This window comes from Lasioglossum baleicum, chromosome 18 (genome assembly GCF_051020765.1).
Source record: "Lasioglossum baleicum chromosome 18, iyLasBale1, whole genome shotgun sequence".
Lineage (NCBI taxonomy): Eukaryota > Metazoa > Arthropoda > Insecta > Hymenoptera > Halictidae > Lasioglossum > Lasioglossum baleicum.
In genome coordinates this window covers 3,353,976-3,369,727 of record NC_134946.1, presented here as the reverse complement: position 1 = coordinate 3,369,727, position 15,752 = coordinate 3,353,976, and the positions used below count along the sequence as shown (strand labels likewise).

Below are 15,752 nucleotides of genomic sequence, written 5' to 3'. Positions count from 1 at the left end.
CTCAGGAAAAAATGAAGGAGCCCGCCCCCATCAAGGAGCTGGTTACCCAGAGCACCAGGGACAAGCCGGAGTCCCTAAGCCCCAAAGAGCTCAGACCAGAGGAGCCTGGCCACGAGCACCGAACAGAGTCCATCCTGCTGAAGCCGATAGTCCCGACGAAGGACATCTTCAGCAACCCAGGCAGTCCAGAGTTCGACAGTTCCTTCTACAGCAGCGTCAGCTGCAACATCAGGGAGAACCTTCTTCACCATTTGGACGGCAAGCTGCAAAGCTCCTCGTCGTCGATGGCCACGCCAACGTCCTCTATAGTAGACACGAAACCCCAGCAGCAGCAGCAGCAGCAGACCTTTTACGAGCACAGCATTAACCAGATCCAACTTCCCATAGACATCTCGTTGACTGCTGCGACCCCGGTGTACTCCAAAGAGTACAGCAACGAGGACTACGAGAATTCCAGTGAATATGCTCAGAAGCCTGGCAAGAGCAACAGGTCCCATCCTAGACGGGTGTCCTTTGAAAAGTACAACTTCCCGAGGAAGTACGACGGCAAGGAGCAATGGACCTGCTCGATTAAGGACCTCAGCAAGTTCGATATCTCCACGCAGCTGACCCTCAGGAAGAAGCAGCAGTTGCTGAAGGAGCGGATCACACTGAACAGGTTACGCCAGGTCCCGCTTCTAGAAGTCACCGATATCACTCAGGACGAGAGTCTCACCGCCAGAGAGTCGGAAGAGTCTCAGGAGCTACAAGGGGACAGGAAGAACGCTGAAGAACAGACGTCACATTGCGAGATCGCCAAGTCGAAGGACTTGGAGGTCTGCGAGACGAAATCTTCACCAAGCACTGAGTTTTCTCCTGAGTTTGGCAACTTCCTTAGATTAAGGAAGTGGGACGAAAGGACCTCCAGCGAGGCGGCCAAGAAGCAGGAGGTCGTCTACGCGGAGCTAACTGGGGAGTGGTCCAGGCCCAGGATCTACATCTGTGGTGCTTGCGCTTCCAAACATGTGAGTTACCTTGACATTCTCACAATTTAATTTTATATTCGTTACCAGACTGCGGGTCTTTATGCATTTATGGTATATTCGCGTTTTTAAAATACAAGAAAACATGTGCAGAAACGAACATTAATGACATCTCTCTGTGCTCACCATAAGAAAGTCTGGAGTTGATAAATTGAACCAGTGTGATCATTTTGAGAAAAGTGTTGAGAAGTTTTCTTTTTATAAGCGGTTGATACTTCGCAAAAGTTGGTACTAATTCCAGAAGGGTAGGAAGATATTTAAATTTTAAATGTTTCTGTAATTGATACAGTGGAAATGATGGTTTCTGAACGTCCATGAGTTCAGTAATGTTCTTTTTTAGATTTGGTACATTCACTTCATAAAGTTCTTCGTAAGTATTGAAGTTGGTACTCAAACTGACCGAAACGGCGGGTGGATGTTTGAATTTAAAATGGTCTTGCAATTCCTTCAATGGAAGATTACTGAATTAATTTCCACAGTTAATAGATTGACGTTTTATTCAAATTTATGTAGCCTTCGCTTTCAGATGAAAAGTTTGAATGTTACTTTGATTCAAAAGTATAATCGGCAAGAACTTTTCAAGACTCTTTCAACGAAAATGACCGAATAGCTCAGAAAATGAATATGATGGGAAGATTCGTTTAAGATTGATCTCTTCACGAACGCTTCTATTCACAGTCTTCGTTGGCATTATCGAGTGATTAGTTAATTAATCAACTACTTGATTGACAACTATCGATCGATATCAGGACCAGTGAACGGGCGTCTTCCATTATTGATTGACAATTAGTTGGCATCAAACGAATATCGATCGATCGCTGCTCTCTGTTAACATCGTTTCCGTGTTCAAATGTAATAAGTGTGATTGTATAGGTCGGAGTAATTAATTTCCTTCGGAAACTAGTCTCTTGACATATGATTTATCGATCGCTGTCTCACAAGGAATGATTCCCGGAAATTCGAAAAGTCACTGTAGTGTTTTACCAGACTATTGTGGAGCTAAATATGTATATAAATTAAAAAAGAAAAATTACTAGAGCTATGAAACTTTATTTCAGATATGTTGCACAATTCACAGTGATTGATTGGAGTGTTCGCTGGATGATTGCAGGTCACCTTGAGGGAGATGGAGGAGCACAAAGCCTTGTCCCATCCAAACGTTTGGTGCTCCCACTTCGAGTTCTCCGGTGACCAAAGAGAGCTGTACAAGCACCTGTTCCTGCCAGGGAAAGATGTGCCCACTGCAAAAGCAAAAGCAGCCATCCTGATCGAGAAGGTGTGCACCAAATGCTCCAGGAACTGCAACACCCTACCGGAATTGCACAGGCACATGCTAGAGTGCGGAGGAGACCAGGCATGGTTGCTAGGGCTTTTCGGCAATGGGAAGAAAAAGTGCAAGTGGAGGCCCTTCGGCAGCCGCAGCAGAAGGAGAAGACAAAGAGGGATGAAGAGGAACATACAGAACTCGCAAACACCGAGGGTGACAACACCCAAGGAGAAACAACCGACTGGTCCTAGAGTCAGACCTAGTGACCGTAAGTCCTATTCCCTAAAATGTATGTCTAAAATATTATCTATAACATTATTAAATCGGGAAAATAATATTCTAGTCAGTCGTTTCTTGATGTACAAGGATTTTGAACTGTGGAGATTTTTCCGTTTAAATGAGCACGGTAGAATATCTGAAAATGTCCATGTGAACATGAAATAATTAGAACACTGTTGCTGCAGTGACTATTTATGTTATGAGGTTGACGAAAATGTCTTCCAGTTCTTTTCTCAACGCGGGATAATTTAAAAGCCAATAGTAACCATTGCAAGGGCAGAATAAAGAAGCTGTTCACTTTAATATATTAAATCGAACAACAATTTCGTAAAGTCCATTTTTATACTGGAAACGTGAAAAATTCCATTAAATGTAATTCGAGATAATTAATTAGCCAAACCATTCGAGATGAAATTATTGCAGCTTACTTTCGCAATTTTAAAATACGATATGAAGGTTTCTTTTTCAATGAAAAATGGCCGGCTCCAATTAATTGTAAGATTAAATTTCCGGTGCGGCGTCACGTTTCAAGGGAAATTACACGCACAGGCGCACTGAGGGGGTTCATAAAAAAGCAAATGTAAATATGAATATTCGAGACTGTGGAATTTGTTGCGCCGGTTCAGAAGAGCGTTTAATTACCGCACTAATTAAAACTTTGTTTCATTTAGTCGAATCACTTATCCGACAAGTTTACATCAGCCACGCAATAATTTCATCGACACTGGCTCAGGCGTGTAAATCTATTGATCATGTCTGGATTAATGTTCACTTTTCATTGCGATTAGTTAAAAGAATTTAGAAGAGACGCGGCCCCATTAAGACAATGCAACAGGGCTATTTCATGTAATGCAACAGTTGCCCTCGAGCAATTAAAAATTCAGCAGAACGGAACGGGCATTATGACCGTGCATAATGTATGACATACGTTTTACGTGACTTTTGAATGACGGTCGTTACTTCGGATCACCCCCAGTCATTCTAAATTACTTGATCCTTTTATTATGAAAGCGTTGCCTTGCTTGGAAGTTATTTCTCAAAAGTTGAAAAGGGGTGCCAGCTTCGCGCGAATGAATTTTCTAAAGACAATAAAATGAAAAGAATCTGGATAAATTTATAAATAGTAAATAGTAAAAATGATTTAGAGATATAGCCAGAACTAAATAAAATACATTTACATTCAACTCCACTTTACGTAAAATGTAGTTTATAAAAATTTGTATCCGTGTAAGCCATACATCCGCAAATAGTCTTGACTTCTACTTTAATAATTCGTGGTCGTATGTCACTTTATTTGTAGGTGAAAGTATCCAGAAAATGTTGGCAAACTTACCCCCCAAAAGAGCCACGCGGAAAGTGATGCAGGACAGTGCACTAAGAACACAGGGTAGACTCCGTAATGTAAGTTATAATTTCTATAAACAACTCTACTGTCTCTACCTAATACAAGCTTCCTTCTAAACTTCGTTTAAATGTCGTTAAACTGTTCAAAACGAGTTCCCAAAAGTCTGAAAACGACAACAGTTCGAGGCAGAAAAATCTATTCGTACCAAACAAACTCAACTCTAAATATTTCCAAACAATGATACAATTGAAATATAATGCGTCCAATATTTCCTCCACCCTCTGAACTCTGGACGCATAAACGTTTGAGAATCGCATTGGCAACGATATACTTAAAGCTTGAAGAGAAAATGAGATAAAAGCAAAATCCGCATAATGTACTTTAAAAATTGCATTGGCAGAATGTTCTGTGCTGAAAATTCTAGGAGAATTGCTCCGAGAAAATTAGATAGAAACAAATTCTTTCCTGAACCACTAAGGGGTGGTTTTCCCTTTAAGTGAAGCACGGGGGGCTTTCGCTAGAAGGAAAGTAATAGACGGGGAACACGATCCAGTGTTCAGCGGCAGGCTATCAAGCCGGTGAAGTGGTCGGCGGAAGCTTTCATCGAATGCCAAGAAAATCGGTGAGGAAATGAGCGACGGGGTTTCCCCGAGCCGAAAGTTTACCGACCAGGGCGACGTGTTGTATCTGGCTCTCGAAATTAGGTAAACGAGCCGCAGCTAACCGATGACCCGAATCCGTGCTCTCGCGCACGAAAAAGATGAAACTCGATAATGATAAGGCAATAACGCGGGACCGGCTCCGGCTGGACGACACGGATATAAGTGGAGTATTGATTACCCAACACGGACGTCTATACGTGCACATATACAAGCATGACACGGGGGGAGACACGACACGCCGGTGTGTTGCTCTCGCACAGTCACACAGGACGTGTCTCGTGGTCGTACGGGCAGAGGATGATTTTTTCACTTCCTGGTCACTTGCTGACTACCCTCCCTCCTTCATCATCCTTGCTGAGAGAGTACATTAGCTGCCTTTGTCGGCCTCGGAGAGTTCCTACTGTTAACTGATTGTTTTTGGGACATTGTTTTGGAGTTGGGCTGAACTTTTTTCAAGAAAATTTCCCTGTAAATCGTACTAACTTTCATCGACCTTTAATGAGCACAGCGACCAGTCTGTTTCCTCGCTTATAATGTGTAGCTTTATGTCTCCATATAAAACGTTCGAGGAGTTCATTCACAATAACAACGCTCTAGATGAATTTTTGTCCCGTCGCAAATGATTGACTACTGGAACAATTATCCACTGGTGGAATCCTTTACGTCGGGACTCGTTTAGTAATTTGTCAGTGTCATCTCGAGTCCATTTTCAAAACAAAGTTCATTTTTCAATCATTACGAAACAATTAATAACAGCAGATCATAATGAAATCGAATGACCTGTTCTAAATAGTCCAACCTATTAGGTCCATTCATAAATAACTTCCGATGCAGCTAGGTAGAATCTATCGTTCGTATCGGAAGTTATTTTACTAAAAGCATTCGAGTAGGTTGCACAACGTTCGTATAAATTGCTGAAGCGACCATGCAATTTACAAGATCATCTAAAGACCCTAGCTAGGCCCCATAACCACGCGTAGAAAAGATTCTCAAGGTTGCTAATGCCATGTCAGCGAGCCTCCGATCATTCTCAAGCCCCCATTTAGCTGACACAGTACCACGAAGGCTTTACCTATCTGTACAGGTACAAACGAGGTCGAGACCTCGAATGGTCGGCGACAATTCCACCGCGTCGCGAATGTCCCGCAACAAAGCGGTCCTGAAGAACAAGCTGCTGAAGAACGCGAAATCGATCCAGCGGAACCGGTGCCGAATCGACAACATATCGGCGGTGATCGAGAGCGTGGTGAGGAACTGCAACCACACGGAGGAGAAAAAGCCCGAGGAGAAGGCCGAGGTAGCAAAAGCGAACGTCGAGAAGGATGCCAAAGAGAAGAAGGAAGACGAGGCGAAAAGGGAATCTATACCGGAACCAGGCACCAGAGCGAAGATCGTGAGAGGTCCTAGAATTCTGAATAAGAAGAGGAACATAAAGATCAAGCAGGGAGCCAAGATCCTGGAGCAAGCAAAGAAGCCAGGTAACTTCAAGACCAAGTACAAGATGACGAAGAACTCTCCCGAGGGGAGAGTGGACACCGTAAATGAACCGGCGAAGATTCCGAAGGGTATCAAGCTTGTATCTAAAAGCAGCGACAGAGACTCAGAAACAGAGACCAGTTCTTCAGAGTCGAAATCCTCCAGTCCCCCAACGAAGAACAAGCTGTCCATCCAGACAACCCCTAAAAAGAAGAGGCCAGTGGACCCAGTGGCCTCTTTGAACGCCTCCATCAAGGCGAAGTCGCAGCTCCGAAGCCAGGATGGGAAGTTCGCCCGGAATCCAAACAAAAGTTTTGAGAAATTGCCTCAGGAGGCGAAGCCTCCGGGTCGCCAGGGGGCTAAAGGTAAGAGCAACGAAGCTAGTCCAGAGACCATCACCAGGTCCAAGCTGAGAGGAGTGTACAAAAGCAAGACCGGCGACCAGCTGCCGAAGAGGATCACCAGATTGTCTTCGGACAGCGATAAGATGCCGACGCTGGAGCCTGCAGTGCAGATGACTTCCGGTAACGAAGAGGACGCGCAAATTTCGGTGAACGACCTGCCGATTTTATCACCGGTTACTCCGTCGGGCACGGAGAAGGTGTTGCGAGGCAAGAATCTGGCTGGTAAGACCTTGGACGATAAAGAGATTTCCAAAAAGGACGAGGAGGTAGAGGAGAAGAAAGATGCCGCGAGTGAATCAACTGAGGAGGAGAAGGACGTGAAGCAGGCTAAGACAAGGAGGCAGAAAGGCGACGCGAAAAATTTAGAGAAGAACCTGGAGAACGTCAAGGATGATTCTGTGAAAGAGAAGCCAAAGGTCGTGAAGGAGAAGATGAAGAGGAAGAGCGCGCCGGGTAGGATCGCGAACGCTGAAGAGAAAAAGACAGCGAAGACTACTGCAGAGGAGACGATCCCGAAGAAGGAGCCGAAGCAGAAAACGCTCGAGACCAGGAGCAATTATAAAGCAAAGTTTGACATGGTCGACCCCGAGATAAAGATTCAGAACGTGCCGTTCGAGGTGAAGAAGCTGATAGGATCTAGCAATAAAGAGGACCTGTTGACGAAGCTGGTGTTGACGTCTAGAATCGGTGGTTCCAAGCGTTGCTTGAGGCAAGCTTCGAAGACGAAGGGCGAAGGTAAGAGCAAGTTTCAGAGGGATTCGGAGCCGGAGAAGTCTGTCTTTGAGGAAGAAAGCGTTTCAGAGGGGTCTGGGAAGAAGGAGAAGTCGGAGTTCAGAAGAAAATCGTTGAGGAAGACCGAGAAGAAGCAAGAGAAGATGGCGAGCAAGAGTGACCAGTTGGAGCTGGCGGAGGCGAGCAAAATTGTGACAACGTTAAATGAAGTGAAGGCAGCTGTTAGAGGAAGGAGGAACAGCAGTGGTCTACCTAATGAGCTTAAATCAGCGATCAGTGTCTCCGAGGAGCCAGCAAAGGAAGTCGAGTCTCCGGAAGCTGATAATGAAAATACCAGCAACAAGAGGCAGACCAGAGGTTCCCTGATGAACACCACCGACGGGGACCAACAGCAAACCAAGGAGACCCCTGTGGAGTCGAACGACATGTCCCTGAAGAAGACAACCTCACTCGGCAAGAGGCGAGGGAGGATCAAATCCAGCAACGACGTCGTTGAGAAGAAGATCCCCGAGGTGTCGAAGAACGACGTAGACAAAAGTGTCACCGAACCGGAGACCTTGGACAAAGACGAAAGCAGTGACAGCAATGCAGCAGTCACATCCTCGTCGCAGAAGGATAAGGATTCGAAGGATAAACAAGAGAATCCGGGGAGCCTGGTTAAAGTCGATCCACCGGAAGCTGAGAAAGTTGAGGCGGAAAATGTAAATTTGAGCGTGAACCATCTGCAGCTGGAGACAGGCAGCTCCATTGACAGCGGCAAGGAGAATTCTCTGGAAACGGTGGTCGGTGTTCAGAAATTGAAAGTCGGTCGACCCAGAAAGTCTTGGGGAACTAGGCGCGAGAAAGTGTCGAAGAGGTCTTTGAACAACGTGATCGGTATCCTCACGGAGGGCATGAACATCCCCGTGGAGTCCCAACAGAGCGTGGTCCTGACCGTCCAGACGAGTTTGGAGAACACGAACGATGAATCTGTCCAGGCTAGTGGTCAGCAAGCTGAAGAGGAGGGCTCGAAGTCGTTGGATCTAGAGAAGAACGAGAAGATCGAGGCTGATCAGGACCCTGATAAGCTAGCTGACGAGTCGAGCGCGTGCGATGAGAATGCTGAAGAGAAGGAGCCGAGATCGGAAATCCCGTTGGCCAAGGAAGCAGATTCTAACCTCAATGATAACAAGCAGCCTGCTAACGACATTATTTTGGACCTGTCCAGGAGGAAGCAGAAGGGCAAAGGCTCTTTCTTGGAGAAAATTGTCTCGAAGATAGCTAAACAGAAGGACGCACTTCTAGAAGGTGAGGTTGGGTCGTTGTTGGACAATGCTGCTGACGAGCTGACTAGTATTCTGGACGAAGTTGCGCCTGGATTTTCGGAAGATGGTTCAGCGGATGGAAAGAATGACAAGGCTAGTATCCAGAAGAGGATCCAAGCTGGCAGCCGAGCTAAATCCGATGAGAACTGCTTACCTGATTTAAAATCCAAGGGCGAACCTGATGGACAAAACGAGATAATAAAGATAGTAAACGATGAAATCATTCAGGGAGAAAGGAAAGGGGAATCCCCTGAACCCTGTCTGGACAAAATCGTTGAGTCCGAATCCGAATCCTTGGACAAAGCAGACAATAATTTACCCGAGATCAAGGGAGCTGCCTCTGAAGATTCGAAGGTGGTCGGCGAAGAGTCTATGTCTGTTCCGAACGGAATTCTACCGCCACTGCAAGAATGTATCTCGGAATCCACGAGCATGACGGAATCAGAGAAACAAGATTACAAATTGATGAAGAACGAGCAGGAGCCAACAACAAAAGTTCACCGAAAATCAAAGAAACGATCGCTGGAAGGAAGCTCACCGAAGAAAAACAAGAGGAAGTCTATCGATCCGGCGGACATTGTTGAGGAGAACCCGATCGTTGAGGAGTCGCACCTTGCCAGCATCATGAAGCTGATCAACAAATCAAAGGAAGTGCCTTCTACCAAAGAAACCGACGAGGACGAGCTCCATATTCAGAAGGTTGTGCTTGGCAAGAGAAAAACGCTGAACGGTGATGATTCTCGCACGGAGGATCCATCGGGTAGCAAAGCAGCTAATGATGTACAAGCCATGGACAGCAGTGACGGCGCGAAGAAGTTTAAATCGGAAACTGAAGTGGAGAAGCAAGGAGCACAAAATGTTGGAGCATCTGAGAGCCCTGAGGAAGAGACGCGAGACAATGCTGAAGAGAAGGCTCAAGTTGAGGAAGAGACTCAAGTTGAAGAGAAGACACTGAACGTTGAAGAAAAGATTCCAGTAGATGCCGAGGAGAAAGCTCGAGTCAACGTTGAGCAAGAGGAAGCACAAGCAGTAGGGAAAAGGAAGTCTTCTACCGAGAGGGAACCGGAAGTAGAGTCTTCGATCAGACGGTCTTCGAAAAGGAGATCATTTGTAGACGAGAAGATGAACCAAGAAGAAGACGTATCTTCGAAGACTGTCCCAGAGGCGGTCGAGTCAACAAGAAGAAGGTCTCTGAGGTCGAAGTTAAACATTCAATCGAATGAAGAACAGCTGCCAAAAGAGAATGTCACTACTAGCAACGATATAGTAACAGAAATTACTGCAGAAGCTACGAAGAATTCTGTACAAAAGGTTGTTCCCTCGATAGAAGACGTGCCAGCTGTGAAAGAAGCAGAAGTTGTTGAAGAGGACTCCAGTCTTCAAATTGCAGAGAGCGCAGAGACGGGTAAAGAAGAAGAGAAGACTACCAGTACGGTTCCCAAGGTGCTCAAGAAACGTGGCCGCAAGAAGAAATCGGTTGGCGAACCTGCAACTGTTCCGAATCATACTGAAGAAGCTTTTAAAGTGGACGAGCAGCCGCCTGTGGAATCAGAACCATTGTTAACCATCGCTGCTAATCAGGTTCCGAGCAGGAAATCCTCAAGAGTGAATCGGACCACCGAGGAAGGCGACGATCAGCGATCTGCGTCCTCGAATTCGGACAACTTCAAAGTTCCAGAGCTAACAGAGATACTCCAGCATACCAAGAAGAGGACATCAAAGAGAAAGTCAACGACAGATGAACACCTTGAGGTTCAAAGCAGCCTTCCTTCAGCGGAACCGGAAGTGAGCAACGTTGAGAGCTCTGAGGCAAGCAAGATTGACACAGAGAGAGAAGAAGAAGTTGGCAATTCCCAGAAAGAAACGCCAGAGGGACGGAAACGTGTTTCTAAGAGCTCTAGCAAGCTTCTGGAAAGATCCAGCTCTTCGGGGTCGATCGATTTAACTCAGCCGAATAGAACAAGGTCTTCGAAGCGGAAGCAGTTGTCGTCCGAGGATCTGTCCGAGCAGGATAGCCTGAACCGTCGGCCAGAGAGCACGGACAATTTGTCTGAAAGCTCCTGCGTCAGCGAGTCCAGTTACTTCAGGAGGAAGCGGTTCTCCAAGAAGAAGAAGGGCTTTGAGGAGCCTGCTGAGGACGTCCAGACAGACACTTCGGTCACTGACTCTGAATCCGTAGATACGCAGAAGAGCACTGACAGGAGGCAAAGTCTGAAGAGGCGGGCCAAGAAGAATATATCCTTCTTCGAGGACCAGTTCGATCTTGTCGACGACTTCGACATACCCATGGACTTTCAGGAGTGCTTGGACCGAGAGGACACTCTGAGGAACATTCAATCAGCTGCTGTAGATGAGAAGGTAGATGAAGAGGTAACAGCGACTGATAGCAAGAAGAATGAGGAAGAGAAGGTGATCGAGAAGGAAGAATCAAGGGAAGAACCTGTAGAAGCTGTGGAAGCTGTGCAACCTGTCGAAGCTGCGGAAGCTGTGCAACCTGTAGAAGCTGCGGAAGCTGTGCAACCTGTAGAACCTGTCGAACCCGTAGAACCTGTAAAAGTTGAGAAATCAGTTGAAAAGGAAGAGGACACGGACGTCGAGAAAGCGGACGTTAAAGCGGACGACGCTCCTCAGACTCAGGAGGACTTCCAGACCCCGAAGAAACGCGCAGCAGGTAATTTCGTAGTGGTGCACAAGAAGACGGGCGAGATTCTGATCGTGGAGAAGAGGAAGAAGCTGACGAAGGAGGCAGCCAGGTTCTTCTGCGACGTCTGCGCGACAAGCTTCACCAGGAAAAGCTCGCTGAAGAAGCACAACCAGTCCCAGTCCCACTTGCTGCAAATAATTAACTCGAGAAAAGAGAAAGCAGCTAGTGAGAGCAGCGACGAAGCTTCTGCTATTTGGAAGAATGAGAAGTCCAATCCGGATGAAACTGTGAGCGACGAGACCAAGAATTTTGCTGATGAGTCGGTGAATTGTTCGCAGGAGTACAGTAATGAGCAGATGCAGTCGAGCTCGCCTGTAGCTGGAAACTCAGAGGAGTTGGACAGCCTGAGAACATTGGAGGAAGACGTTCATGCGGTGGAGCAGGATCTGCTGATCGATCCTCAAATAAAGCAGCGCACCCTCGAGGACGAACTCCTGGACGAGGAGATCTGCAAGATCACCGAGAACATGAGTCACGACGAGTATGTACTCACCGAGCACACCAGTCCTCTGCCAGAATGCACTCCGACGCCGATCAAAGTGGAGGCTAAAAAAGAGGATGAGACGGAAAAGAAGAAGAAGAAACACGAGAAGAAGAAGGACAAGGGGAAAAAGAAGAACTTGATCGAAGAACAACTGCCTTCCGATATTTCTGACCCCGAAGCGCTCTTAGACTCCCTTACGTTGAACGTTCTGGACAACAGTGGGTCTTTGAAAATTCCCGAATCTTCCTTCGCAAACTCTTCTGAGACCTCGATCAACAAAAATCAGGTTCCGAGAGACGGTGAAAACGATCAGATTCCTACGAATAAATTAGATTCGACAGAAAATGAAGAAAATCGTTTAGACACTGATACCTTTGTACCGGAAGTGCCGGACATGGAGACTGTGAAGCTGAACGGACAGAAGATCGAGTGTTCCGAGAGCCAGTTGTTCGATCTAAAAGGGCATCCTGCTAAGAAGACTGAGAATTTCCCAGAGGTCGATTCGGACAATAATCCTACCTCACAAGATAATCGCGATCCTCAGAGCCTAGAGCATACCGTAAATAAATGTAACGAAGAAAGTCCTAAGGGATCAGATAGTAACAGCAACGAATTAGAAACCCTCAGAGAGACTGATAGTTCTTACGTTTCAGATCATCACATAGGGAAAGAGTCGATTGAGCGATCAGATAGTTTGAAGCCCGAAGAGCAGCCTGATGCAAGCATGAATTCGTTGAATGACTTACAGGAGGTACAGCAAGCGGATCATGTTAAGAAGAGCGTTGACACAGATCAGACAGTACCGAGTGTTTCGCTTGATCATCAGAGTCTCCCCTTGGTTGCAGAAGATAAGGTAGAGAATGCTCCAGCCTTGCAAAACGAGTCTACAAAGACCTCGAGACATAGCAAGTCCAAGAAGAGCAAAAGCAAGAAGCACGAGCAGACAAACAACTCTCCAGATGGTCCAGCTGTAAAGAAAGCAAGTAAACCGAAAGTTAATCAAAGCAAGCAGAAGGAATGTGCGAAACCTGCAGAGACAGTGAGCGATCAGGATCAGTCAGCTGATTGTTCGAATATTTCAGGGCTCTGCGAAAGCGAAGAGAAATTAGAGTCATCGTTGTCTAGCTCGCAAGTGGAAGAAAATGATACTGAGTTTAAATCGAACGAGAAAGAAGTTCTTGGCAGTCCGAAGTTCTACTCTAACGTAATGACTTTATTGGAGGAGTCTGTGGAGAAGAATGAGAGTTGCATCAAAGGAGATGAAACGAAATCTTTCGAGGAAGATGATGAATCATCGTCTAGCCTTGACGATAAACCTTTGTCACAAATTTTGCTGATGGCTGAGGAGAAATTGCAGACAGAAAAGAAGGAGCAGGCTTCTTTACTGAAGGACCTGGAAGAGGCGAAGCCTGAGGAAGTAACAGAAAGCCAGGATACCACTTCAGAAAACATAGAGCTTGATACGGAGACTCGAAAATTTGTCGACGAAGAACCAGCGAATATAACTGTTCCAGAAGTCCTATCGGAGAACGAATCTGAAATATTAAAGCCAGCAGAAGATTCTGACAAGGACATAGACAAGGTCTCATCGGAGTACGAGAACACAGAGGCTGTCCCAGAGGCTGAGAACACTGTAGACGAGAAAGCAATCAGCAATGGCCGGAAATCGAACACCAGTGATCGTCAGAATTCGAGGAAGTCGTTCAGGTCATACAAGTACAGTGGCAAGGATTTGCACCGAAAGTCCAGGACCAAGAAGATGTCCCAACGAAGCAAAATTGCTGGTCTGACCAGCGAGAGCGACGACAGCGATGCAGAGGACAAGCTGGAGTCCCAGAACAAGAGCAAGATCGTCAAGAGCGTGTTCGGAAGAGTGTTCGGCGGTGAGAAGACAGATAAAGTCAAGGAAGTTCTTAACGACTGGGTATCGAAGTCAGAAGATGACTCGGACGCATCGAGAACCGATAGTCATCATAATCTGAAAATAAAGGAGAGTTCCGAGGACAAGAACGCTAAGAGACACTCCGCGTCCTCGCACACGAGCCAGAAGAAACGAGCAGGGAAAAAATCGAGGAAGAACTCTTCGTCTGACAAGGTCAAGGACCAAGCAGCTGAAGATCAAGAGGAGCATCGTTCGAAACATGCTAAATCAAAGAGCTCGAACAGGAAAAAGAGCGACACAGAGGCGTCCAATTACTATTTCCTGGTCCTGCCTCCCACCAGCTGCAGGCCCAGCAAGAAGAGAGCCGAAGAAAGAATCTCGAGAGCCTTCGAGGATGATGCGTTGGACTCTGGAAATAAAATCCAGAAGAACAAGCAGAAGGAGATCAACTACGATTTGAGGAACCAAGGAAAGGACGTTGGCGCCAGAGACAACGGCTACGGGTCTTTTAATTATGAAGATGATCCATCAAAGGCTCTAGAGGAAGCTGTAGAAGAAGATCAGAAGCCGACGAAGAAGAGAAAGACGTCCTCCTCTAGGAAGAGTAAAAGCAAGAGTGAGGAGAATGAGGTGAGTGAATGGAGAGACTCGATAGAGAAGAGTACAGAGAAGAGTACAAAGGACTCCGAGGAGGAGGATGACTCCTTGAAAGATCCTGAAGAGGACACATTGCCTAATCAATTGTCTGTTGATCTGGACTCTTCGAACAGCTGTAGTAGTCTAGCTCAAAGCGACGTGAGGAACAGATCGCCCAGTCTTGATAGGAATTCGCATACATCAAGGGATTCTGATATCGATGAGGAAGATGACAACGAGGAGATGGGGCACAGGAGAATATCGCCTTTGTTTGTCTGTGGGACACCCAGAAGCTCCATAGAGAGCAGTTCTAACAGTGAGAACGAAGAGGAGGATGAGAAAGCTCATGCCAGCGAGGTTCGAACGAGGAAGAGAAGCTCCAGCGAGTTCTCCAGTGGGAAGATAGTGATCAGATCGCCCTCTTCCACTCACAAGACTGAAATGGTCACAATTGCACCTACTGATGCGATCGAGGACAACGCGTTGGACGTTCCTCAGGAGATTGAAGCTGCGAAACCTAGGCAAGGGAAGGTGTTGAACTTTGATGAGGAACTGTTCGTCGAGTGCTGCTCCAGGTTGAAGGCTACCACCGAGAACGAGCTCAGGGGAACTAAGAAGATCAAATTGGATCATACCGATGGCTATCATAGGAAGGAGGATCAACATCTTGGATTCAGAGGACCCAGAGACCGTTGGAGAGACGTAGAAAGCCAAAATAGTCTGGGAAGCCTCCTGGAGTCCGTTAATCAGGTGAGTATTTCAATAGTGTGTCGAAACTGCATGCTCTGCAATTTGGAGTTTTGTCATGGTTCTAAATTTCGTAAGAAGAAGACTCAATAGTGTATGAAGATTTTGATTGGCAAGCAAAGTGCACTTACGAGTTGATGCAAAGTTAATTATAGAATCTAAAAGAAATTCTGAATTACAGAAGACATCGTAGCTTTGAATTAGCTTGACACTATTGTATTTAAAAGATAATAGTTTTGTTTCTATTGCATACTAAATAAGAGAGAGTGTCTTTAATTAAAAGTTTTTCACGGTAAGTCGGGAACGTTCTGGCGCATTCTTGCGTCCGGAAGACATTTACTTTTGTTTCGTGAGATTTTCAAAAATCCACCGTTTCACAATAACACTACACATTGCATGCAGTCTTTCTTTCCTTTGTTTCCAATTTTATGCCATTGCTTTATGATCTCACTCGGTGTGCTTTATGTCTTGTTTATGAAGAGAGCTTTTAATTCTTCAGGTTTCATTTTCTTTTATACATGCTCATGGAATTTTTATCTGTAGGGGTGTCTCCTCTGAACAATTACTTCCAAAATCTCTGTCTGAAAATTTGTATTCTTTGCTCTATTTTTCTTTTGAAGAGCGTAAAAATTTCGTAAGGTTTTTCATAAAAATCTTGGAAAAGTCTGGAGGAAAATCTGTAACATTATCAGCTATTACATTAGGTCATACTTAATTTCGTACTTCGAGAGGAGATACTTGACTAATGGATCACACCCTTACATGGAATTCCACAAAGGAAATACTTTATACATTATTGTGATAATGT

At 45.8% G+C, this 15,752-nt stretch overlaps 1 protein-coding gene across 6 annotated transcripts in view; it reads left to right on the top strand.

The window, feature by feature from the left end:
• The window catches only part of LOC143217918 (dynamin-like GTPase OPA1, mitochondrial), a 91,307-nt gene that overhangs the window by 58,942 nt on the left and 16,613 nt on the right, over window positions 1-15,752 (top strand). For 2 of the 6 annotated variants that reach the window (XM_076442650.1, XM_076442649.1), the window contains exons 4-7: window positions 6-1,004; window positions 2,134-2,578; window positions 3,869-3,969; window positions 5,660-14,947. In XM_076442650.1, the coding sequence (XP_076298765.1) occupies window positions 6-1,004; window positions 2,134-2,578; window positions 3,869-3,969; window positions 5,660-14,947 (10,833 nt within the window). Of the gene's footprint in view, window positions 1-5; window positions 1,005-2,133; window positions 2,579-3,868; window positions 3,970-5,659; window positions 14,948-15,752 lie in introns of those variants that run through there. The other 4 variants (XM_076442651.1, XR_013010934.1, XR_013010933.1 and 1 more) reach the window with 4 other exon arrangements.